The 24,470-nt window shown below is 50.8% G+C and overlaps 1 protein-coding gene and 1 non-coding gene across 2 annotated transcripts; both read right to left on the bottom strand.

Moving 5' to 3' along the window:
* Window positions 1-215: 215 nt before the first annotated feature.
* On the bottom strand, window positions 216-21,384 carry HSPA9 (heat shock protein family A (Hsp70) member 9). The gene is made up of 17 exons (XM_040573115.1): window positions 20,922-21,384; window positions 19,538-19,596; window positions 18,138-18,225; window positions 17,865-18,046; window positions 17,241-17,365; window positions 15,958-16,031; window positions 15,763-15,869; window positions 14,852-15,014; window positions 14,104-14,196; window positions 12,134-12,343; window positions 9,475-9,702; window positions 8,632-8,736; window positions 7,667-7,784; window positions 5,931-6,025; window positions 3,653-3,745; window positions 1,838-1,978; window positions 216-988 (listed from the first exon to the last, which is right to left on the bottom strand). Exons 1-17 carry the CDS (start codon window positions 21,006-21,008, stop codon window positions 929-931), a joined length of 2,028 nt encoding a protein of 675 aa, XP_040429049.1. The 5' UTR covers window positions 21,009-21,384; the 3' UTR covers window positions 216-928.
* LOC121078203 lies at window positions 9,179-9,246 on the bottom strand. The gene has a single exon (XR_005824493.1). It is a non-coding gene; the product is annotated as a small nucleolar RNA SNORD63 (small nucleolar RNA).
* Window positions 21,385-24,470: the final 3,086 nt, after the last annotated feature.

Raw genomic sequence — 24,470 nt, 5'->3', positions numbered from 1 at the left:
GGACAAGCTCTTGCAGATCACAGCAGCGCTTCCAGGCATCTCCGGGGGAGTAGAGGCAACAGACCCCGATCTGACACCAGGTGCATTCTTTTTTTTCCCACGTGGATCAAGCGCAAATTCCAGAAACCCAGTGCCGCTACACAGCTGGCTGTTCCTTCACAGGAGCTCTCACAGGCAGCCTCCCCTTCTCCAACAAAGGCCACGATACCAAGAACTCCAGGTTGGACACTTTTCTGCTTTTATTTAAAAAAATCCAGAATGGATCCAATAAGTTTTATTATCCAGGAAATTGTTTTGCCATAAGCAGAGAACAGACACAGGATGGAGCAGAAGGCTCAGACAAGTAAAGTATGCAGCTTCCGTGTAGCCTCTTTTGTAAGAAATGTTACAGCTAAATTTGAAGAACCCACCTCCTCCAGAACAAGGGCACTAGCTGCAGATCTGAATGTTCTCTAGCAACGTAACCAGCCTCGACAGTGCTGTTCACAGGCCTCAGGACCTGTTCGCAAGTGCTCAGATCCACGAGGAGGATCCAAACAGGTGTCACTCTCTGCCTGCTTCCACCAGAACCTCCATCTCCACCTTTCGATTTACTAACATGGTTTCCAAACTCCGGTATCAGATCTAGTACACCGTAGTGTCGCGTATCAGAAACAAATGATCAGCAAGTCCTCAGGTGCCTCAGTTGAATACCGCAGGGCCAAACACTTAGAACTTTGTCTTGCATGAATTAACTTTCATCATGTGACAATTTATCTAGCAGACACATCACTAAGTTTATACATTAAAGAATTTTATATATAGAATACTGCAAAAACACAGTAAGTCTGATTTCTGCCCGTTTCTGCTCAGGAAGGTGCCTTCTCTCCCAAGCATCAAGAACATCCACCTCCTCTTTGTACTCTAGTCAAGGCAAGGCCGAGACTTCTTATTGCTTCTCTTCCTTCTGATCTCCTGGACTTCCAGAACCCTCTCGTTCCGAGGCCATCTGTGAAAGAGAGAGCTTCTTAGAGGCAGCAACAACAACATGCTTCTCCCCAGACATGTTTGGTTTTTTTTTTTCTTCCCTTAACTAGCTGTTTAGGTTACTTCTAGACCGAAGAAACCCTTCTCCAGAGAAAAGGGTAATTGTCCACTGGAGAGTGGAAGCAATCTTCGTCTCCGCATGACTGCTACTAGGAGGAAGGAAATTATCTTCCCATTACTTACTCGTTCCCAGTGGACATAACGAGCTTACACTGCAGCACTGAACACTGTCGGTTTGACATCAGAAAGCAGCCCTCCCCAAGAAGGGCAGCTTAGCACCACCAAGGTCACCTGGGCGGTGTGCGCCATTTCCATCCCCGCACACGTCCCCTGGACAGGGGGAGCACCCGCCTGCCAAAAAGGGCAGAAACAGGCAGGCCTCTCACCGGGAAGATTGGGGAAAAAAATCCCCCTCTGGCCTGACTACTGTGATTTTAGGCAGGCTGAACAGGAAGCCTGTTACAGAATCATCTTCAAGTTATCCCAGGCGTTACTTTAGATAACCTGCAGACGTACAGGAAAGCCCCATCCACGTGTTCTGGATGCTGCTTACTAACAGCTGCCAGCACGCTCCCATACAACACTGCAGAAATGTAACAGTCTGGGAGGCAGCCTACCTACAGCAGGGCAGCCAGGATTACAGGCCTTCACCTCTGACTTTCTACAGCTGCCCCTCTGGCAAGCTGTCAGCCAAAGGGAGCTGTGCCGAGACTCAGCACCGCCTCCAGCACAACTTGTGCCTAAATGTTTGGTGGCCCAACTCCCCCCTCCCCACCCGAACGCTGTAAAATACAAGTGACCGTGAACCTACCTTCTTGTATGCCATTTCAAAGAGTTTCAGGGAAGCCTGCTGCAGGCTGGTTGCTGCCTGCCTGATGTTTTCTCCCGTTTCGGTGTCTTTACGAGCCAGAAGTTCCCTCATTTTAGCAATTTCTTCCTTCAATTTGTTGCACTGCAAAGAACACACAGACAAACATGATGCAACTGCACTCGTTCACTGAAAAAAAAATCTCATTCCTGTCATTTCACCCACCTAGCGGCCACAGCAAAACTACAGGTTTTTGCCAGAAGCTGTGAAGTCAGAGTCTCCAATTGAGCCACACGGTCTGCAGGGACTGGGACTGCGCTCGGTTCCCAACGGGCATGTGTCCACCTCACTAAACGCACCACCGCTGGCATTAAGCGCTCCCCTCGTTTGCAGTCTCAGCAGAGGTGCCAAGGACAGAAAGCACTGCAGAGACTGAACAGCCCGCCAAGGAGGAGAGCTGCTCTCCCTGGCACACCTCACCAGCCAGCCAGTCACCCCGGGAGCCAGGGTAAAGGGAAAAGAAAGCTGGTTTTCATCTATATTTAAGGCACTGTCAGGAAGCCAACGAGTAATGCTGCTCACAACCCTGTTTAATCCCTTTGTTGCACGTGGGAGGAGCAGAGAGGCAAACAAAAGCAGTACGGTCTCATCCCAGCTCCTGTAGCCATCTGTCAAACCCTCCACACCGTCTGGCATTTCTCTGTCAGGCTGGCAGGCTGCTGGCGAGGCAGGCCTGGAGAAGGGAGGTTACTGGGGGACAGCTGTGCCGGCAGCGCTTGCTCAGCAGCATTCGCAGGGAAAACGTGGGCAGAGTTCTCCTCATTTAGACCCGTGGGATGGGGAAGGCAATCGAGGCCTTCTGTGCCAGGCTCCCAGCTCCACCCAGACCACACAGGGCTTCTTCCAGGCACTGCTACCCCTCTTTCCCTTGGTATTCCCCCAAAAAACATCACAGGAAACAGTCCTCGCAAAGAACAGATACAGGCTCTGCTCCTGCGAGAGAGAACTCCAGCAATCATAATCCCAAACACAGAGGACCTGAGCTGAAAGACAGAATTTAAAGTAATCAGAGGCTCCTTACCAACAAACCAACATCTTGTTCCCTCAAACGCCTCACAGAGCCCCTTTTATCCCATTCCCACGAGTTGTTAAGTTGAAGATTGTGCAATCTGTTTTAAACTTGGCTTTTGAAATTCATAATGTTGAAATTAAACCGTCACTTAGGAAGGCATGAAAAGCACTCCTTTGACACTAACTATCCACTTCACTCCAAAGATAGAAGAAAAATTGGAGCTAAGTGGATACCATCATTTCCACTGCCTCCAAGTTCTCGGATGCTGTGTTCACACCGCCGAGACTGCCAGGACTGCACAGCAGCTTTCCCTTGTCCCTCTGCTAACGCGGGGCAGGTGCTCCTTGTAATCTCGAGCTTTTGAGAGAAACTCTCCTCTCATGCAGGACGTAGTCCAGTTCTTATCAAATCGCTGCAAGGCCAGGCCAAGGACACAACTCATACAGAAACCTCTCATTAACAGCTTCCCAGGCTCTTAGATCTTCACTGACACCCAACTCACACTTTGAAATAGGGTATTTGCTCTTACTCAAACCATGCCCTCCTAAGTATGCTCTTCTATCTTCCCATGCTCATCTCACCCAGCGCAAAACCCAGACGAGCCGATGACTGCGCCGCCCTTACACACAACGGCAACACCGAGCTGGTGCCACCGCCCAGAGCCAGCTAGGAGGTAAGCGGGAGTTTGAGCAGAGATACGGCAAAGAACCTCAGCCCTTTACTGTACGGGATCGGGTGTCACCTACCTCATCTGCCGGCAGCTGATCCTTGAACTCCTCCATCTTAGACTCCGTGTCGTGGATGATGCCCTCGGCCATGTTGACAGCTTCCACGCGTTCCTGGGGAAGAGAGCTCATCAGGGCCTACTGCGCACAGCGCTGGTGCTACGAGCTGCGTTACATACGAGCTAGCAGCTAACGTTTCTTTCCCCAAACTCCATTCCAGCTCCCAGCCAGGATCCTTCTTAACGGCAAGGTGGAGGAAGGAAATGCAAGCCAACCCTTTCTAGGGGTATTCTGGCACCGAAGCCCGAACAGGCAGTCTACACGAGACAGCCCCTTCCCCTGACACCCACAAAACAGAAGCAACCAACGAAGCACTACTACTGGCAGGCTGAAAAAGCGAGCCAGTGCAGAGACTGCACAGCTCTACGTTCTGCTCCTTGAGGAAGCCGCAGAGTTTTCCAAGAATACTCTTAGGCTTCTTCAGCAACGAGGGCACTAGAGACAACTCAAATGTTGGGTTGTTTTACTGATGTTTCCTTATTAGCAGTACGTGTAACAACTCAATGACGGAAATAACCACTGTGCTAGGTAAGAAGCATTAATTCCTAATGTCAGTGCTGCGAGGACGACCAACAGGTGACTGAGCAGGCTCCAAGGACAGAAGCGTGGTAGTTCTCAGACATAATTCAGTCCCGCCGTCAGCGTAAACTATTTCATCTGGGACACCCAGCCCTCTCCATCTCGAAGACGAGTCTACCTGAGCAACGGTGCGATAATATGCTCAGGAGACTCAGGGAGGAAAGCAGATGATAAATTATCTAGTTTCTATGCTGCGTCTGTACTTTTTGTGGGATGTCAGAGTTGACAGTAGGATGTTAAGTCCAGCAGAGCGCTGTCTGTCTATGCACTTATGATTACTTCCATGGTGGTAAAACCACAATCAGCAAGGTGTAACAGGGGAGCTTTGACAATCAAATTATGCAAGTCTTATAAAGAGACAGAAGTGCTAGTTAAGAAAGCAACCTCCGTGCGGTAGTTCACTGGGCAGAGATGAATGCCACTTTGACTGTAACGGGGAAGAACTTACTCCCTCCATGATTTAAGGTACAAAGTCAAAGCACAGCAACAGGAAATTTCAGCACAGTCTCTTCAAGTGCTGTGCCACCGCTTACGCTCCCTGGCAATGATGCAGTTATTTAAACAGTGGGGCTTCCAGACCAAAGTCTCTACGTGTTCCACACCTAACCTGCAGGTTAAGCCAATCTTTTGTGGATCTAGAGCTCTTACAGCACAGAGAGGCTGCTTCATGTGAATTTATTCCATGCCCTTCCCCCTTTAGTCCTCTTCTGATCCCTTCACTACCATGAGTAGGGGCTGCACGAACAGCTGAGGCAGGTTTATACAGACTAGGGGAACACAAAGCAGGTAAATGCAGCGTGTGGCTTCAGCCATCACTGAACATATGCTGGCGTCATATCCCTGAGCAGGCCTTCCTCGTGTCTGCTTTAAAAATCAATGCTCCATATTTAGTAGTGTCATTAATTAGTTCTACCCTCATTAAACCAATTAGTTCCAACCATTAACCCTGCGAGTACCACAGGTTCAGCCGCTCAACCGTGGCCAGCATCAGACCTTTCTGACAAAGTCAGCGAGGCTTTCAAACACCTCCTGACGGCCTCACCTGCGCTGAGGGCAAGTACTGCGCATTCAAGGTGCTAGACAGTGAGATTGTAAAGGACTACAGAAAGCAGCTTCCCACTTAGGAAGGAAGAGGACGTGGTGCAGCTTTGCTTAGCAGGCTCTGTAAGTTCAGCTTTAAAAGAAACTCGTAAGTAGAGTGCACATCCCCTGTACTGCCTGCAATTAAACGGAACGCCACCACTGTGAGAACCTGGCTGCAGCAGGCTACCTTCAGATAAACAGCCAGGGTAAGGGGCAGCTCAACAGCAAAGAGCACTGGTGACAGAAAGCACTAGCTACAGTTGCAAAGCTGTCAGTCATGAGTAGCAGGCAGGTGAGTTTGCTTACTGCTGCCTCCAAGCCGCAGTAACTCTTCAGGGAGGAATTAAATTACTGATCGCACAGGGCCAGTTACCCAGCCCAACCTTCCTTGCAACTGCGGAGTCTGAACTGGATAGGGGGAAGCAAGCAGATATCCAGGTAACTGCACGAGCCCACGGCTCAGGGCTGTGCAGATCAGAACCTCCAGCTCCTTCAAGGTCAGCACGGTTAATGGCACACGACGGCAGCACCCAGCAGGCACGCTGCAAGCTGTGAGGTGCTGCAGCAGTCACGTTACCTTTCTTCGCCTGTCTTCCTCCGCATATTTCTCTGCATTCTTCACCATGTTCTCAATTTCGTCTTTGCTAAGGCCACCAGAAGACTGGATAACAACTGCATTAGAGAATTAACATTAATAAAGAACGTGCCCTCCTTTTTGAGGAAAGGAGACTCATTTCCCAAACCCTCTCCACAGCAGCAGCCTTGCTCAGGGACTCTGCACCTGTGCAGGCCTCGCGGGCAGTACAAAGACAACCAGCCTTTGAAGGGGCATCGATGCAGTCGGCAAGATAAAAGCCTGACATCTTAGATCCCTCCTTCCCTCCTCCCCAGCTCTGCCAGACACTTCCTGCCTAATTCTTTGTAATCACCTTGTTCTTCAGTTACTCCTTCTGGAAAGCAAACACGCACAAAAAGCCCCCAAACCAAAAGGGGGTAGATTAAAAAATGAAAACCCAGAGAAACCATACAACCCCCCCCCCCCCCCCACTGAACCCTTTTTATCAGGACACAGAGATTCCTTTCACTACTGGACAGACATTCAGGCTGGTAGCGCAGTAACAGTATTCCCTACCCAGCTTATCATGCTGCCCTTGATAAGCAAGCACAGCATGATTCTGCAGGCGGGCTCCTAAAGGTCCCCTATTTTTCTCCATTTGTGTCAAAAAGCCAAAACATAGTCTAGACATAAACCAAGTTCTGCAGAAAAGCATAATTTGGTTGGGTGGACTAACAGCCTGGATATTGCAAAGTCAAAAAATACAGGTATAACTGGCCCCAAAGTTTTATACAGTATTTGCCAGTGGTACAAAACCCTAAACAAAGGCACACACACGTCCTTTGGATGCAGCTGTGGGATGAGGAGCTCAGCTTTCTAGTTAGGACCATATTTGCAGACAGACAGGCAACTGAAATTCTAGTTGCCTATTATCAGGTTGCCTATTTATTCCGAGCTAGAAGGCTGCCACAGAAAAAAAAAATCTACAAAGAAATCAAAGTAACATGCAGTGTGCTTTTGGAATCAAGTTTATGCCAAAACCCAGGCAGCATGATTAAGAACACCACGTACCTTCAAGTTGCCAGCAGAGTTAACAGTATTTTTCTTAACTGGAGCATGCATCCGACTGCCCTAGTCATTCCCTCCAAGCAATGACTGAAGGGCAGTATAGAGCCTTCCCAGTCACAGGCACAAAAGAGATCTATTTGTACCAGGGGAATCTACAAATGCTTCAAATTAATTTCCTAAGCCCACAACAGGGCTTTAGAAAGAGTCAACCACGCCGTTAATTACCCCAGAACACCAGGCCTAACATTTCATTGCACAGAGCGCAACGTACTGGCAGCTTGTAGTCCCCGAGCCCCCTGCCATTTAGAAATGTTTGCAGCCTAAACGAAGGAAAGCGAATCAAGCGGTTTCTCAAAATACCTGCAGCTTCAATATGCCTGAATTTCAAAATCTTTGCCAAAGATCAGAACCAAAACAGGGTGGCAGCACAAGGCCGGTGTACTCAGCCTCGGATTTCACAGGGCTCTCCCCGGTTTGATTTCTCCCTTAAAAGCTGGCAGCTCCACGCAAGCGGCCTCAGCCACCTCTGTGTGGTGGCAGAGAGCACTCCACGAGGAGCAGCGTGCCCAGGAGCACAGCACAGGGACAAAGTGCAGGATTCCCAGCCCCTGATTTCTGTCCCTTCAGGGCACAGAACCCTGCTCCATACCTTTCTTTCCCATCCCTACGCAGCACCCTGGAGCACTTACTTTGCTGTTCGCGCCCGGTGCCTTTGTCCTTGGCTGACACATGAACGATACCGTTGGCATCAATGTCAAAAGTGACCTCGATCTGGGGCACCCCGCGTGGCGCCGGAGGAATCCCAACCTGAGAAGGAGAAGAGCTCAGCCATTAGCTCAGGGTGCAAGGTTCCAACATTGGGCACCTCATCTTGGTGATCTGCCAGTGAAATCGACTGGTAACTAAGCCTGAGAGCTGAGCCCTCAAAACGCCCGCTGGCACCACGTGGAGAATTAACAGTATCTTAACAGATTTAACAGCATACAGATTCCTACCTTAGGAACTTCTTGCTAGCAACAGCAAGATCCAATGCTCTAACTGCCAAACTTTGCTGACACTGACTGATCCCTGGACAAACCAATTCTGTGCATGGAGCCACAGCCAGCCACGTGCCGCACACACCAAGTGCCGAACTGTCCTCCGATAAGCTGGGCAGATCCACACGTGCTTGCAGAAAAGTGGTAGCAGGCTGGAAAGCGACTGCTCTATAGGGACTGCAACGAGCTTGGAGCCTGCTCTAAGTCTTGTCTTTGTAACAGGGGAGGAAAGGCCAACGTTCAGATTATCTGCTGTGCACATCTGGTACTACAGAGATCTTTCAGCTCTTTGTGCCCAGAACTGGAGAAGGCTCTGCTAGGTGACTGCGCCCAGCCCTAAAGCTACATCATTAGGGTCACCTGACACTGCTGGGAAACTCTGAGCTCAATTTAAACACTAGCTGGTCCCCTGCCACTGAAAAGCTGTCCCAGCATCAGGCTTTAACTTTAGGGACTGCTTTTTTCTTTTCTTTTTAAAGTTACAAATAGGGTGAAATATCTTCTGTAAGACAACTCACCCCTAACGCTGCCTTCAGGGTTCACCTGACATGGAGAAGGCTTTGAACTTCTCAAAGAAGGTCAAGGTTAAGGTCAGGAATACCAAGCAGCCAACCTACCAGTGTGAACTGGCCAAGAAGTTTGTTGTCACTCGCCATCTCCCTCTCCCCCTGGCATACTTTAATCTCCACTTGAGTCTGCCCGTCTGCAGCTGTAGAAAACACCTGTGGAAAACGCACACAGTTAGTGGATGGCTGGCAAACTGCACCACATGAACTGATTCCTGCTCATGCGTTCCCGCTCCTTTAAAAAGCTCTGACTAAACAAAGCACCGAGACCAGCTGCAGCCAAGTCCACTGGCATCTCATCTTATATGCATTTGAACACACAAAAGCTGGCAAGGCCATGCCAGCAGCAGGCTCCGGTTGCTGGCAGGCAGCCACATTACCAGAACGCTTCCTCGTGAAGCGACAAGACTCCCGTCCCAGCCCCACACCAGAGAGAACAAGCGTTATCAGTAGGAGCACACACCAGGAGAGCCAGCCAAGGCAAAGTGAGAGAAAGGATCACACCCAAGTCCGCTAGTGGCCCACAGTACAAGAAAACCATCTGAAAAAAAAAGTTTCCAAGGCACACAGATGAAGAAAGGAGGTCTCAGATGGGCGCGGTGCTCAGTTACAGAAGGTCTCCACACGATCCTTCAGGATGATGTGTTGACAGTTACATCATGGCACACGCGCGCTGCAATCCTGAGCAGGCCACAGACACCCCGGGATATCTTGGCACACAGTGACTCAGTTTTACTCTCCTCCTTTGGGCACACTAACAATTAACAGAGAGACTCATTGGCGGACACTAAACCTTGACTCCTAAGCTGCTTCTTTTTGCCAGCTGAGGAGAGAAGACTATCTACTGGGATGCTTCGGGTGCTCAGACCTCCCCTGGACACAGTCCATTCGTACCTGGCTCTTCTTGGTTGGTATGGTGGTATTCCTGTTGATGAGCTTGGTGAAGACTCCTCCCAGGGTCTCGATCCCCAAGGAGAGGGGAGTCACGTCCAGCAGCAGCACGTCGGTAACGTCACCAGCTAACACGCCACCCTGAATAGCCGCGCCGATTGCCACGGCTTCATCGGGATTAACTGCTTTGCTCGGAGCGCGGCCAAACAATTCCTGCACAGTCTGCTGCACCTGAATGGGGAAAAAGCACAGCTCAGATGGACAGCGAGCAGCACTGCACGGCGCTGCAGCCACAAGAACGCTCCAGCCCTGGCTAAAGGTTTTGTCTTTATCGTCCTGCTGCCATGTAACCTAGTGGCACGAGAGAAATACTAAACCTCAGGCTCGTGATTGCTCCCTAATCCACCATTCCATGTTCCCTGTTACATGCACTTACTGCAGTCCAGAAAACCTTTTCTCTGGAGATTTTCTTGCAGTCAAGCACTCCAGCTGCCCATCAACCTGCACACCCCACCTATATTGGTCCTTTCACATAGCCCAGCCTTATTCAGAAGGGATCACTCCATGTTTATCAAGCAGGAGCCGAGGACTGCTCCCCTGGAACTTGTACAAGTCAGCACCGGGCAGAACACAGCTGCCAAGGACAGCACAACTCTGGATTTCTGACCTTCCCTGTGCTCTGTCTCCAGAGCAGAAGGGCAGTTCATCTTGTTTGCATGTAATAGAGAAAAGAATTGAAGTGTATGAAGGGCAGCGTTTTCAAACTCTTTATTTAATGGGCTGTTTCACCAGAGAGGTAGATTGCTATGTCAGCAGACGGTTTGAGCTGTGTTATTAGCTTTTCACTGCTCTGCCCCTTTGGAACGATGTGCTCATGATTGCAACAGATTTACTGCTGAAGTACCCAGAAGGGAATGCAATGAGAGCCGCAGCTCAGTAGCACGTTTCTCTCCCCTGCTGAGAAGGGTGTGAAGCCTGGTTCCTTTTCACAGCATCCTGCCTCTCCGAGCGCACTCAGCAGGCAAACATCTGCACAGGTGAGCACCGTGTGCCTGGCAAACTGCGCTGTAAGCAGGCGTCCAACCCCGCGTGTAAGCCAAGAGACATTTGCAGGCAGCGTTCCCTACAGAGGAAGGCACTTTATGCATGAACATATAATTAAGTGCAAGTCTTTCCCTCCGGAGGCATATTTTACAGCACAAAAGAACCATTACTTCTAACCACCCACTTTATGTTTCCTGGAGCACCGGCCACGTGAGCACTCCAAAGACGGCAAGCTCCCTCCCAGCAGGGGCGAAGCAAACAACAACACACGAGAGAACTCTGTGCTGTGCACAACATACGGGCACTGATCTTGGAGCCAGAGCTCTAGCTCTGGCTACAGGCACGCAGGAAAGCATTATACAACCTCAGAGCCACGAGCACGGGACATAAACAAGGTGAGGGGAGTATTTATGTACTGTCTCCCACCCTTAAAGGATACTTAGTGTTTCAGGAAGGGCTTCCCCACTTCCAGAAGTATTTTCCTCACTTTATTCCTCACTTCATAGACAGTTCACCATTTTTCTTCTATCCAACTGGACTGGTAGGGGCTTTGGGAAGGTTTAGCACAGTTATTCCGCTTGAGCTTTGGCCAGAGCAGCACCTTTTCCTTATCTTGTCCCTTTGGTTCCGCTGCCTGGGTGACCTTCTGCACACACTAACATCACCTGCAGCCCCCGGGCTCACATAACACTTCAGAAAGGGGAGAGAGAGGAAAAAAAAAAGGAACTAAAAACCCCAGGCAGGACCATGCACAATGTATTATCCTAGCAAGGACCTCTCAATCACAAGCAGTCACAGCAAAACAAGCTGTCCAAGCCTGACAGATCCTGTGGAATGAAATTTTGCTGACCTCTGCAGAACAGGATAAGCCGTACCCTTGAAGACGGCAGCACACATACATGTTCAGCACTGACTTCAGGGGAGCTAAACAGTCCTCATTGCTATGAATAAAAACGGTAAATTACCAGAAGAGAGCACCTTATCTGCAAGACTGTACATGTCAGCAGAGCAAGCTTTTAAGTTACTTGGTGCTTATCACCAGAACGCCAGGACCACGTACTAGGTAATGAGCATTGAGAAGAGCCGACTAAGCATGCCTGACAACAGCCAGCACCACCTCGAGTAAGCAGACAAACACACACAAGCAGCAGGTAACTGAGTAGTTGTTCTTCTGAGGTTTCTTCACAGGTATCTGCAAGTGCCCTGCACAGGCGAGGAAAGCTTGTGGGTGCCAGAGATTACTGAGAAGTTACTGTCATTGAAGCGGACCTTTATCACACGCTGAATTCCGCAACAAAAAACATACTGCACGTCTCAACAATACTGCTTGTGTTCGGTCCGCATCAGAAAATCAGGTTGAGTTTTCAAATCCTGATACCTCCCTCTTGTCTTTTTAAACTGCGACTCAGCTATGACCCCCAGCTGAGCTGCAGGAAGAGCAGAGTCCCTTGCCACTGCTTTCATAGGACTACTTAGCACGGCTGCTCTGCTCCTGGGGGCCTTCAACGGCTGGAGACTTGAAACGACCAGACCCTGAACTTTTCCGTAATAGATCACCCTCAGCAGCAAGCACTGGTCGCTGTGCCAGCCGGGTCCGTAACAGGGACATATCTCATACCTTCGGCATTCTGGTCATGCCACCGACGAGGATGACTTCACCAATGTCACTCTTGCTGACTTCGGCATCCTGCATGGCTTTCTGGCACGGCGCTACCGTCCTCCTGATCAGATCAGCCACAATGCCCTCAAACTGCGAGCGGCTCAGCTTCATGTTCAGGTGCTTTGGTCCAGAGGCATCCATAGTAAGGTACGGCAAGTTAATATCAGTCTGCAGCACAAAAACAGACACGGTGTGAAAAACACGAACAGAAAGCAAGGCAGCCCCACACAGGTTTCAGACCAAGCTACAGGTTCTGTTCGGCCTGTTCTAAAACATCGACGTGCCTGCGCACTCAAAGCCCAGTCCCCACCTGGCAGCAGGTGTGCTTGTATCTTACATTTCAGACAAGAGGTAAGAAAGATTTTGTTACACATCTCATGGTTACAACCGTTAAGTAACAATTTTAATACTCCATGTTACTCTGAGCAGTCTTTCATGGTCACGGAAAAAAGCGCTCTTGCTCTTCACAGCTTGTGATCGTGGCTTATGCACACAGTTTGTCAGTGTTACGAAGGAAGTAACACCGATAAAACCATCTTCTCACTAGTGGTTGTAAGCAGCAGTATCATAGGTAGGAAGTAAGAGCTGAAACCTGTGAAGTTACAACCGTAATTCCCTCCCTCCAGCAGAACACAAAAGTCCATTTTCAGCCAGACTTTGCTAACAACTACCCAACGCTGCATACAAGGTAAGCTACCCAAAGGAACTAACTCACGACCCTTGTCTAAAGGCAAGCAGCTTGTCCGACAACTAGTCCACTGCTACTTAACCCAAACGTTCACCAGTGCCCTGGGCCACAATCCCCGTTTCTCATGGTTATTTGTGCACAATCTTACAAATTCACACCCTGGATTTTAAAATCAAGTCTTACAGCGAAATCGCCTTCAAGTGCTGAATCATGATGACATCATCAGGACTACAAAAACATTACTGCTTTAAGCTCTAGAGATTTAACTTCACAGAACAAGAACTACACCCATGTTACAGGCTAGAGGCGCGCCTTCACTTTGTAAACGGCATGCTCAAAAATACCAGGGAGGACAGGGCCAGCAGTGAGCTGTTTTCCCCTCACCACCAAGGAGTTGGGGAATTCAGTTTTTCCCGGTATGAACAGACTGCATTTGCCAGCTCTCGAGCCGGATAAAACAGAGCCTGCTATGTCTCTGGCAGAACTATGCACCCATTGTGACTGGCCTAAACTCCTTGCTATGAGCTCCCCACTGGCCAACAAAAAAAAATGTTTATTCAGAACCTAGAAATTGGCAGAGCCCCCATTTCAATTACTATATAATTGACCTTAATTTCACTTCGGCAAGACTATTACACCCCCAGCTTGCTGCTTCTCCAGCTCCTTATTCAGTACCGAATAAAGGACAAACTTGAATACACTAAGATACAAAACGGGTGAAAAGGAAAGGGTGTATCTGCTGCTCATTGTTTAAGCAACCCTTCTGGTGTAAAGTAAGATTCTTTATAGAAATTATGCCTTGCTATTAGACAAATTAGCTGTTTCAGTGGTGCGAGCAGCACCACAAGGTTTTGGATCCGCTTGCGCAAAGCCCCAAGTACTTCCCGTAACACAGAAGCACTAGCTGCAGCTCAATTCCCTACTGCCCATCATACTTCTGTAGTATGTAAGTTGGGAACAAGGTCGCATTCTCTGCACAATGAGCAAACATGGTGTCAGAACAGAAGCAAAAGGCGGCATCCGTTATCATTCTTCGCTTCTGACAACTGATTTTGCTCCTCAGACACCGAGAGACTGTCTTGAGAAAGAGAACTTGCAGTTAAACCAATGCTGTTTGATTTAACAGAAGCTTGAGCTGCCAGCACAGAGAAAAACAGCTACTTCAAGAGTTTTGGAAACAAAATAATCAAAACAGTTCAGTAAAACATTTTGATACTCTCCTTTGAGCCCAGCCACCTACCTGCACAGATGAAGAAAGCTCACACTTGGCTTTCTCTGATGCTTCTCTCACCCTTTGAAGGGCCATGTTGTCTTTAGTCAGGTCAACACCCGTCTAAGCGACAAAAAACATGTTAGCAGACTGTTAGCTAGCCATGGAGAGCTTTTCATCACTGCAGTTCACCTTTTTAATCACTCTTGACTGAAAAGATGTTTGTTGGAATAGAGCCTGTTAAACTTCTCTCTAACTCGATCTCTCTAACTCCTGGCAAACATCTTTAGCATTTCAAAACCACCTATTAGCCCTCTCTGCTCTAGAAGTGATTATTCAGTAAGTTACTGATAAAAGCTGGGAAAAGCTGCTGCATCACAGAATATTAAGGCAAGGAACAGAGTTGGAATTATATCGCAGTCTCCCACGGCCAACACTGCACCACGTACATCTGTGCTGACACATTCAATCGGCCCACAGATTTTTGTTAGTAAAAGCAAGCAGACTACATATAGGTAGTCCTGCTACGCTGGAAGAAAAAAAGCAGAAGCCCTGCTGTTTATTCTGTCTTCCAGGAGAGGAACATTCTGCCTTGAGAAAATAGATCTAAGACCTGGAAGTCAGGCTAACAGGTATCTTCAATACTTTTAAATCTCAGTTGTGCCATAGATCCCAAAAGAAGTCCTAATAATTTAAGAAAATTCTTATCCTTCCACAGAAGTTAAGCAGGGTTAAAAGACAACGTAACACGAGGTTGAATTTCGATGAGGTACCTTACCTCTCTCTTGAACTCTTTAACAATATACTGCAGCAAAGCCTGGTCAAAATCTTCTCCACCTAAGAAAGTGTCACCATTGGTTGACTTCACCTCAAACACTCCCTTCTGGATTTCCAAAATGGAGATATCAAAAGTGCCTCCACCCAAGTCGTAGACTGCAATGCTACGTGAACAGAGACAGAAAAACATTACTTTCTAGACAAAGTTCCCTGGCTCAAAATCATTCTTCCCAAGAGATAAGTGTGCAGAACTCATGCTGCCATCCACTAAAGTTCTTTAAAAACAACAATAAACAGATCAGTGTGCACATTCCTTGAGTGCACTGAGTCCAGGTGGAAGCCTTCTCAGTGCAGCTCTTTCCTCTTCTTTGAGGAGAGGCATCTAATGACAAAGGCAAGGAAACGAGGACCATCATGAAACATGTCCTACAAGATGGAAGCCTTTCACAGCACTATAATCCCCATCGCAAATACAAAGTCAGTAACAACCCCCCTGCATTTTTATGACCACCCCTGACAGCGGCAGAAGGTTGAACGCAGCCAGGAAGAAGATACAAACTGTGGATTGCCAGGCACCAAACCTCAACCTCCCTCTTACGACAGCCGTTAGCACCACTGGTGACCACCTCACCCAGCTGGCCCGAGCCACACCTACCACTGCTACCAGCAGGCAATACCATTATCAACGCCCAGCGCCAATTTCAGCTGCAGCTGCAAGTTATGAACTTTCTTCAACAAGTATAGTTGACACGGAGTACAGGTGACATGACACAGCATTGATTCACCTCTGGGAGTTTACTTTGGCAGAATTCCAACCAGTGATTCAGGAAAAAAACAGCCCAGAAGATGCATTTACAAAGCAAATTACAGCACGCTTATTTAAGGGGGTTGATGTTATGAACGTGAGCTTACATTTTGTCTTCAGACTTGTCCAGACCATACGCAAGTGCAGCTGCTGTTGGTTCATTAATCACCCTCAAAACATTTAAGCCAGAAATCTGCCCAGCATCTTTTGTAGCCTAAGTGGGGGAAAAAAAACGAGCGCTGATAAGTGAGAGAAACTAAATGCAGCCTAGAAGCCTGAAAATCTTAGGGCTTGGTGAATACCTGTCTCTGAGAATCATTGAAATAAGCAGGAACTGTGATCACGGCATTCTTTGCTGAATGTCCCAGGTAATTTTCTGGAGGAAAAAAGAGACAAAAAGTTATTTTTACATTAAAAAGAATCCCACAAACTTCATTACCACTTGATTTGAAATAATTTTCCTGAACTAACAGGAGAATGGCTTCCTGCTCAAGAACTTGCTGCTTTCTGGGAAGATGCAGAGGGAACTGCGCAGAAACCAAGTCCTTCCATGGAACAGTTTGTGGATTTCTGGCAGAACACCTCCGCACTTCAACCAGTAACTGGATGCCATTAGTGAGGGAGAATTCCTGAGCTTAACTAGCCTTCTCAGCGTGCAAGACTGAGGTTGTTTTCTGTTTCTTTGGAGCGTTCAGCATGTAAGGTACTTATCACTTAATCATTTTTGTCCTTATCATACAATCTGTTGTAGGTAACATTTATAGGTAAGATACGTAACATAACAACGTATACACACTACATGTTTACAAGCATTTGAAACAGTATTCCTATTTTACTCTTGGCAACTTCAGCAAGCGTCCAGGAACTTACATTGAAAAAAAAATCTTCACATGAAGCTTCAGTCACAAGCTTCAGTCCTGCCCTTCAAACACTTCACAGTGATTGCATAATACTTTCCAAACCAGGCTGCAAGAGACAGCTATTTGATTTACTATTACACTGATTTGTTATAATAAATTATTCCAGAAACTATATATTAGGAATTGGAAAGGAAAAAAAACTCCAGGACAACGGATATTTCTTCCTAGTAACGATTCAAAGTCACCACAGGCTAAGCAGCTTTTCCCTGCAGCTGACAAATCGGGTCCCTCGAGAATTCCCTCTCTGACTACACTTCTGGTCACTGGGTAAGAACCAAGCCACCTCAAAACCCTGCTGCCAAAACCCGTGCTCAGCTGCAGCCTAGGAGGCACGAGGACTGCAGTTTTCAAGGAAAAGGAGCTCCCCCTTCTGAAATAAGGGTGCATTCAAGTCAGTTGAAAATCAGCTCACTTGGCATTCGAGGGTGTTTTACGTAAAGCACTAACATTTTGCCAGAGATCCCACGTTAAGACAGGCACTGATCCTCCCCGAGGTTTCCTAACAGCCCGTCACCACTCCCTTCCACAGCCTGCCCCACAGCACGGCCTGCTGTGCCAGAATTCCCACAGCACAGAAGTCTGCACTGCTGCAGCACAGCCAGTTACTGCTGCCCAGTACTAGTCATGCTCGTATTTGCGCACGGCAAAGACCAAACTCTACCAACCTGCAGTTTCCTTCATCTTCATTAGCACAAAGGCACCAATCTGGCTTGGAGAATACAGTTTCCCGTGGGCCTCCACCCAGGCGTCACCATTGGAGGCGCGGACAATTTTAAATGGGACATTCTTACTGGAAGAAAAAGACAAAAAACCCTAGAACAGCTCCATTTGGAATTTCTGTATCAATATACAGCGTGGATCCCCTACAATTAGCATCATCAGAACATCACATGCAGGCTTTAGACAGAGAATACTGGAATTCCCAACGGCCTCAGGTCCAGGGAGTCCCAGAAGTGCCAACATACTCTGTTCTTATTCAGCAACAGCTCTCAAGAATAAGAACCAACTTGTTTGGTAGATATTGAGAGTTCTGCACAGTATTAAAGGCTCTCAAGGAGAAATACTAATTGGTGTACTGTTTGATGACTCCTCTGAAAACCTTAAAATAAAAATACAGTGTGGTCCTCAGAGTATAGGCAGTAAAACTTTGAACCACGAGGGCGTAACTGCTTGACCCCTCACTACCCAAGCAAGGGTTGCATTTGAAATCACAACCGGTCGCGTTATGCAGCACCGGGTTTCGGGCTCTTCCTGCTGCAGGTGGCATCGCCCTCCCCACCCCCACTCACATGTCCTTCTTCACTTCGGAGTCGTCGAAGCGCCGCCCGATGAGACGCTTGGTAGCGTAGAAGGTGTTGTGCGGATTAGTTACCGCCTGCCGCTTCGCTGGCATTCCCACCAGGCGCTCACCATCCGCTGTGAAGGCAACAACCGACGGCGTCGTCCTGGCACCTTCCGAGTTCTCCAGCACCTACGTGAAAGCCACAACAGGACACCATCAAAACTCACCGCCTGTGAGAACACCGATTGGGACTGCAGGCTGAAGTTTATTTTTGACTTACTTTGGCTTGTTTTCCTTCCATAACTGCCACGCAGGAATTTGTTGTACCCAGATCAATTCCAATAACGGCGCCCTTAATTGCTTCGGAGCTGTAAGGAGCATTCCAGGAAAAATCAGATTACTGCTAAAGGCAGATACTACCTAGATACAATTTTTCTGGTCTGAAGGCAGGACAAAGTCATTTTTCACCAGACATCGAAGCAAACCCACATGCTGTTCTGGGCCCAAAGGTGCTCTCTGACTCTTGCACTGGAATTTAACCTCCTGGCTCTCAACTCAATCAGATCGCCTACAGTTAAATCCCCACATATTTGTTTAAACTCTTAACATCACTCTTCACCAAAAAGATCTCAACTGTATCTTCTCAACATTCGATAAGATTTAGATACAGAATGAGTTGCAAGTAAGCCCAGCCCTCCTCACATGTAGTTTCCTGGACTTGTTTTGGGTTACTTTTGATTTTTGCACTCCAACTTGCCTGATGACATCCTCCTGGGGTCAAGATGCTAGTAATAAATGGGATCAGCTCATTTATCACTGCTTAGCACGAAGCGAACAATGCACAAAGACAACAGAACTAGCTAAGCCCATGCAGGGTCCTCTGAGGCAGAGTGAAAGAACCATCTGTTTGCTCCTGAAGGGCAGGAAGTTAATTCTGAAAAACGGGAGTGGTTCTTACATGAGGGAAACTTAAACCTCTTCTTTGTGTTACCTCTTTCAAGGCTAGTGAGAACTCCCAAGCCGTCACGTTCTGGAATAGAGCAGCGCCCTGAAGCCAGAGCAGGGCCCTGTTTATGACCAGGGTATCGCCTCCCACTCCCCAGGGTGCTCGGCCGCTCCAACTCCGGCTCACACAGCCTCAGGCAGTGATCTCGAAAATGAGCAACCGCTCCGTGTCTTTGTACTGACCAGAGCTGGGCCGTTTCCCTAACACAAGCAGATTTCCTGCCCCATGTCCCCAGTCACCGCTGCCCACAGAACATCTGACTAAGTTATACAACTGCTGTCCTTTCCTCATCATCCTGTAACATGAAAAACAAGTGACTGAAACGCACAAGCTCTTTGAAATAAGCTTGATCTGCGCTGAAACGGAGCCACTTGTCGCCCTGGTTTCACACCAGTGTAAAACAAGTTTTCCATCTTTTCCCTCTCCAATCAAACAAATCTCAAGAATTTTGTGGATGCTGCTGATGGTGGAGAGCGGGGGGAAGAACAACCCTAAAAGTTCCCCTGAAATAAAAAAAAATTACAGGAATAAAGGCACAGCCTTGGGAAAGTGACGGGCATAGGTGAAAAAGAGCAGAACTAGAACCATCTCCCACTCCCATAATCGGTTCTGGAGTCACAAGGGTCGAAATAAACATCAAACATCCAGACCTGAAAAAGCAAGGCAATACTCACGCATATTTTCTGCTTGATGCCGCTCTGAGAACGTTCTGACTGAGGCCATTCCAGAACGTCTATAAAATAAAGAGGTTCTCATGAAGCTTTAGTTTGAACAGGAAGCGATCTTCAGCCCAAGACTTTCAGAGGAAGACAATTTCTGAAGTAACACAGCCCTACAACAACACTGTATTTTTAAAAAAATCTTAAGGACAAACTAAGCAAGAATTTAAGGAAGCTTCTGGTTGCCACAAAAAAAACTACTACTATCCTCATAATACCAATATTTATTACTGGAACTGAGCAATTTCACTCAAAGCAGTCTATGCATACGCTACCAGTTAAGCGGACAAAAATTAGTTCACTGATTTAACTCTGAACCTTCAGCCCACGACGAGGAGCAGCAGACAAACATTAACCCAGTTCCTGAAGCCTTGCGTGCGGTCAGCCCCAGATGTTCCGCTTGAAGAATCTGCGCTCAAGGTTTTGTGACAACTCTTACGTGTTTTTTTGTACAAGCTGCGCCTCTGCACGCACACGTCGGCATCTCAGAGAGCTCTGACAGTGTCGTGCTTTTCTCTCCTCGTGTTTTCAGCACAGCATCTCGTTACAAACGAGAGCACCCCAACACACGAGTGTTCCGGGGATCCTTCCGGACTCGCGGCCTTGCCCCATGCCACCAGCAGGCAATGGTGTGACAGCTCGGGCAGGCCGGCCCCGTGCTGGGCTCCGCGCAGGACCCAGCGCCGAGAGCTGCTGGACCTGGAGGCCCCATCCCCTAAACTCATTTTCGTCCCCTGCCGTCGCCGGCCCGACCTCCGCGACCATTTTGTGCCGGGGCAGCGGGGAACTGAGCAACCCTGCCCCGGGCTTCCCTGCAAACGGAACCAGCGCCAGGGGAGTGCCGAATGCTAACGGGGCGCCTCCTGCAACCCCCGCCTGCCGCCCCCACACGGCCTGGGCCCGCCCCCATCGGGCCCGGCACCTGCACGGCACCGGCAGCCCCCCCGCAGCCCCCTTCGGCCTGCCCCAGCCCCTCTGCGGGGGCCCCCCCTCAGCCCCCCACCCCCCCGCTCCTCTCAGCTCCCCCCAGCCCAGCCCAGGCCCCCCAACCTCCCTCAGACCCCCCAGCTCCTCCCCACGGACCCCCTGTGCCCCTTCACCCCCCCCCCCAGAACCTCCCACCCTCCGTCAGGCCCCTTCACCCCCCAGCCCCCTAAACCCCCCTTTGAGCTCCTCCTCAAGCCCCCTCCCGCCCCCCAGCCCCCCCCACCGCCCCCTCAGGCCCCCCCGCCCCCCTCCCGGTGCCCCCCCAGCCCCCCAACCTCCCTCAGGCCCCCCCGCCCCCCACCTCCAGCTCCCCCCAGCCGCCTCACGGCCCCCTCCCCGCCCCCCCCCGCACCTGCGCGAGCCCCGGGGGCGCTGTGGCGGGCCCGCCGCGGGGCAGCAGCAGGGGCAGGCGGGCGGCGGCGCGGCGGGCGCTGAGCATGGCGGCGGGGGGCGGCTGGGCCGGGCCGGGCTCTTCTGGAAGCCTCCACCCACGTGGGCCGCGCGGGGGGGGGGAGGGGGTTCGCGCCGCAAGGACCCCCCGCCGCGGGCTGTCCCGGTGATCGCCTGTTCCTCCCGTTAGCTTTTCGGAAAGCGCTCCGGTTCTCGCGCCCTCCCCGCGGCTGCGTGCCGGCACCGAGGGGCTTGCGCAGAAGCGGCGGCTCGCCCCGCGGGCACCGAGCCGAGGCGCGGGCCCTCGGGGCGCGCTCCCGGTGCCGGCACAGCCGCGGGCAGCCGGGGTCCTGCGGGCGGCCGCGCGCTCAAGGTCGGGCAGGAGAAAGCGCGGGGCGATTGCAGCCGCCTTGCGTCAGGGCGGGGGCGCATGCGCAGAGCGCCGGGAGGCGCCGCGAGGGGGCGGGGGCGGGCGGGGCTGCGCCGGGGGCGGGCGCGCATGCGCGGTGTGCGCCGGGCGGGGGCTGAGGGGACGGGGCTGAGGGGAGGCACCGGGGCCGTCCCCCGTACCGCTGCCTCCTGCCCCCGCCGCTCCCTGCCCGTCCCGCCCTCTGCTGGTCGTCGAGCCACCGAGCTGACAGCCGCGGGCAGCCGCGGCGCTCTCTGCTCCCCCTCCAGGCCCCCACGAGGCACCGCCGCCAACCCTTCCGCCACCTCCCAGCACGCTGCTCCCCTCCGTGCAGGTTCCTCGCGCTGCCCCTCACCCACGTTAGTTTAACCTGCTCGTACCCATCGCTTCCCGCTCCTGGTGCGACCTGCAGGACACAAAGCCCCCCGCCGGCACAATCCCGAGGCGGCGTCTTGCCTCAAGAAAGCAGTTCTTTATTCTGAAAACAATATAGATCGCTCCACCGATACGTGCTCACTGTTCCCTTTGTTAGCTCGCGAATACTAAGCGTTTTGTACTTGCGAAGTCCTCTCCTTCGCAAGCTGCAACGCTCCGAGCCTGGCGCAGCCCCCTGCGCAGTCCCGGCTTGCCTCGTGCCGGCCGAGCGCGAGGCGGGGGCCCAGGGGCCCCTCCCGGCTGGCAGGGCCGTGCCAGGGCCCTCCGGCTGGAGCAGCCAGGCCGGGTGCGGCCTGCAATTTGTTTTACGTGCACCGTTACGACAATTTCATTTTGAAGTCGGACCCACGAGAGGCGTGAAGCAAACGGGTAACGTCCGGAGGAGGAAAATTCCTGATTTGGGCTTAGACAGAATTCACTCGTTCTCTGCTGCCTTGGCAATAAGACAGTGAGGGGAAAAAAAATAAAGAGCCATTCGCATTCCTGGCTCCCTCCTTTCCAGTAGCACCAACATATATCTCGAGGAGCTTCAGTGCAGGTTTTTACTGCAGAAAATAAACAGTGAATTGTGTCCACCAACCCAAGCAGCAGAACAAGGACGAACCCAGGCAGCCTCCAGCCTCATCCCCTCGCCTGCCTCGCCCAGCCCGACCTCCCCACTGCCCCCCAACCCCTTTGTTCCCAAGGAGGATATTTCTGAGACCTCCATCTCAGGGAGTTCCCCCAGCCCTGCTCACCTGGGGGCAGGAGCTCTCCTCCCTGGCACCCCGATGGGGACGGCCCCATTGCAGCCCCCTCCTGGCAGCAAACCCCCAGGTGCCTCCATCCCAGGAAGCCCCGAGGCACCGCTGCCAGCCGGGCTGTCCCTAGAGCTGGTGCACTCCGAACAGGCGGTGGAGATGCTTTCCTTAACAGGAGTTTATAAAGGACCACAGGACGGAGGAGCCGCTGGGGAGAAGTCCCCACCCTGACATCGAGGGCGAGGGACAGCGAGCTGGGAGAGTGCCACGGCCCCGCTGCAGCAGCGCCCAGCACCTTGCCACCACTCCAGCCTCGTCACAGCCGTGCTGCCTGCGGGCTTTGTAACCTTCAGGGCTCGGTGCCAGCCCCGCAGCCACCTCCTTGCCAGTGCTGGCAGGCTGCGGGGCCACACGGAGGCCTGCATGGCAGGAGGGCTCCCTGCCCCTCTGCGTTTCGCCAGCCTGCCTCGTCCAGCTCAGCTCTCCAGCCAGTTCCCTGCACGGACAGTGGCAGCACAGGGCAGGCAGAAGCAACCCAGCTGGGCACAGGGGCAGCTTAAATTGCTTTAAGTAGCCTTGCACCAATTACGAACCCAAAGCACATGTGTTTCTCCTCCCAGAGAAGCCAGAGCCCCCGGGTGTAATTAGCAACACTCAGCACAGCTCCGGGGCCGGCCTTCCTCAGTCACATCCCTTCGTTCGAAAGGAGATGGAGCCAGCGAGGACGCAGGGGCCGGCTTAAATGTATCTGCATGAGGCGGCCCCGCTGTGTTGCGGGGGACAGGGGGGACATGCCATGGGCAGGAGTCCAGGGGCCTGGGGACAGCACTGCCACCCCTGCCCGGGACACAGGAGCCCTGCTGGAGGCGTCCCCCCACGCTGGGGCGGTGACAGGGACACAAACCCCGATTCACTCAAGCTCGAGGTAGATCAGGAGTGCGCTCCTCGCACCCTGTCACTCATTCCCAGCCCCTCAGCCCTGCTCGTTTCCAAGTCTTTCCAACGCTCCCCACTCCAGATGAGAGAACCCAGCCGTATGCTCGGCTCGTGTATTTTCTGCTTAAGTCCTCTCCCGGGGACGTGGCTCCCACACCTAACAGCAGACACACAAACAGACGTGGCAGAGCTGCTTCTTGTAACTGGGAACCCTCATCCCGCAGCGAGGAAGATCAAAAAAGGACAGCGGGAAGGGTGGGGATTAATGCAAGTGCTGAGCTCAACACCAAGCCCGTTCTTTCCACGGAGGCACCTCAGCTGCCCCCCACCCCTGTGCTTTCGGGAGGGAGGGCACCCTTCAGCACAGTGATTATTCACATGACCTCCACCATTAAGCTTTGCAAAGCTTTTTTTTTCCTCCAAGCAAGCAGGCGATTTTGGCCACCGCACCGTTGAGCGGCTTTGAAGACACCCGACTCAAAGACCTAGTTATTCCGTCTGTTTTTCTCCCACAAACTTCAGCAGTGAGAGCACATAAATTGTGTCATAGCTGCCTTTTCATCTGTCCCGGGAGTTATAGACTGCACACATAAGACAATTCATGTTCCTCTGCATAATGAGGTGAGTTTTATAAATCATAAATCTTCACTTAATATGCAGGTGGTGTTTGCTGCCAGGTTTAGGAAAACTGATGCAGTTGCCAAGTTCATGAATGTCATAAATCATTCATGCTAAGGTAGTCTGCAATTGCTCAGTCCTTTGAGACAGACCAATTTCAAGGTGGTTGTTTAACACGCGAACGCGATCTTCACTGATTGTTTATACAAATAAATATTTTCATTAAGTTTTTCCCTCTCCATTTTTTTTCCCTTCTTCTTCTTTGGGTGCCAGCTGTGATGTTCTGAGGAGTCCCCGGCCCTGGCTTCTTTCCAGTTTCAAAATTCCATCAAAAATCCATTACCCAATGCATAAAAATCCATGGATTTGTAAT

This window comes from Cygnus olor, chromosome 14 (assembly GCF_009769625.2).
Source record: "Cygnus olor isolate bCygOlo1 chromosome 14, bCygOlo1.pri.v2, whole genome shotgun sequence".
Classification (NCBI taxonomy): domain Eukaryota; kingdom Metazoa; phylum Chordata; class Aves; order Anseriformes; family Anatidae; genus Cygnus; species Cygnus olor.
The sequence above is the reverse complement of the archived record's forward strand: the minus strand, read 5'-3'. Positions and strand labels throughout refer to the sequence as shown.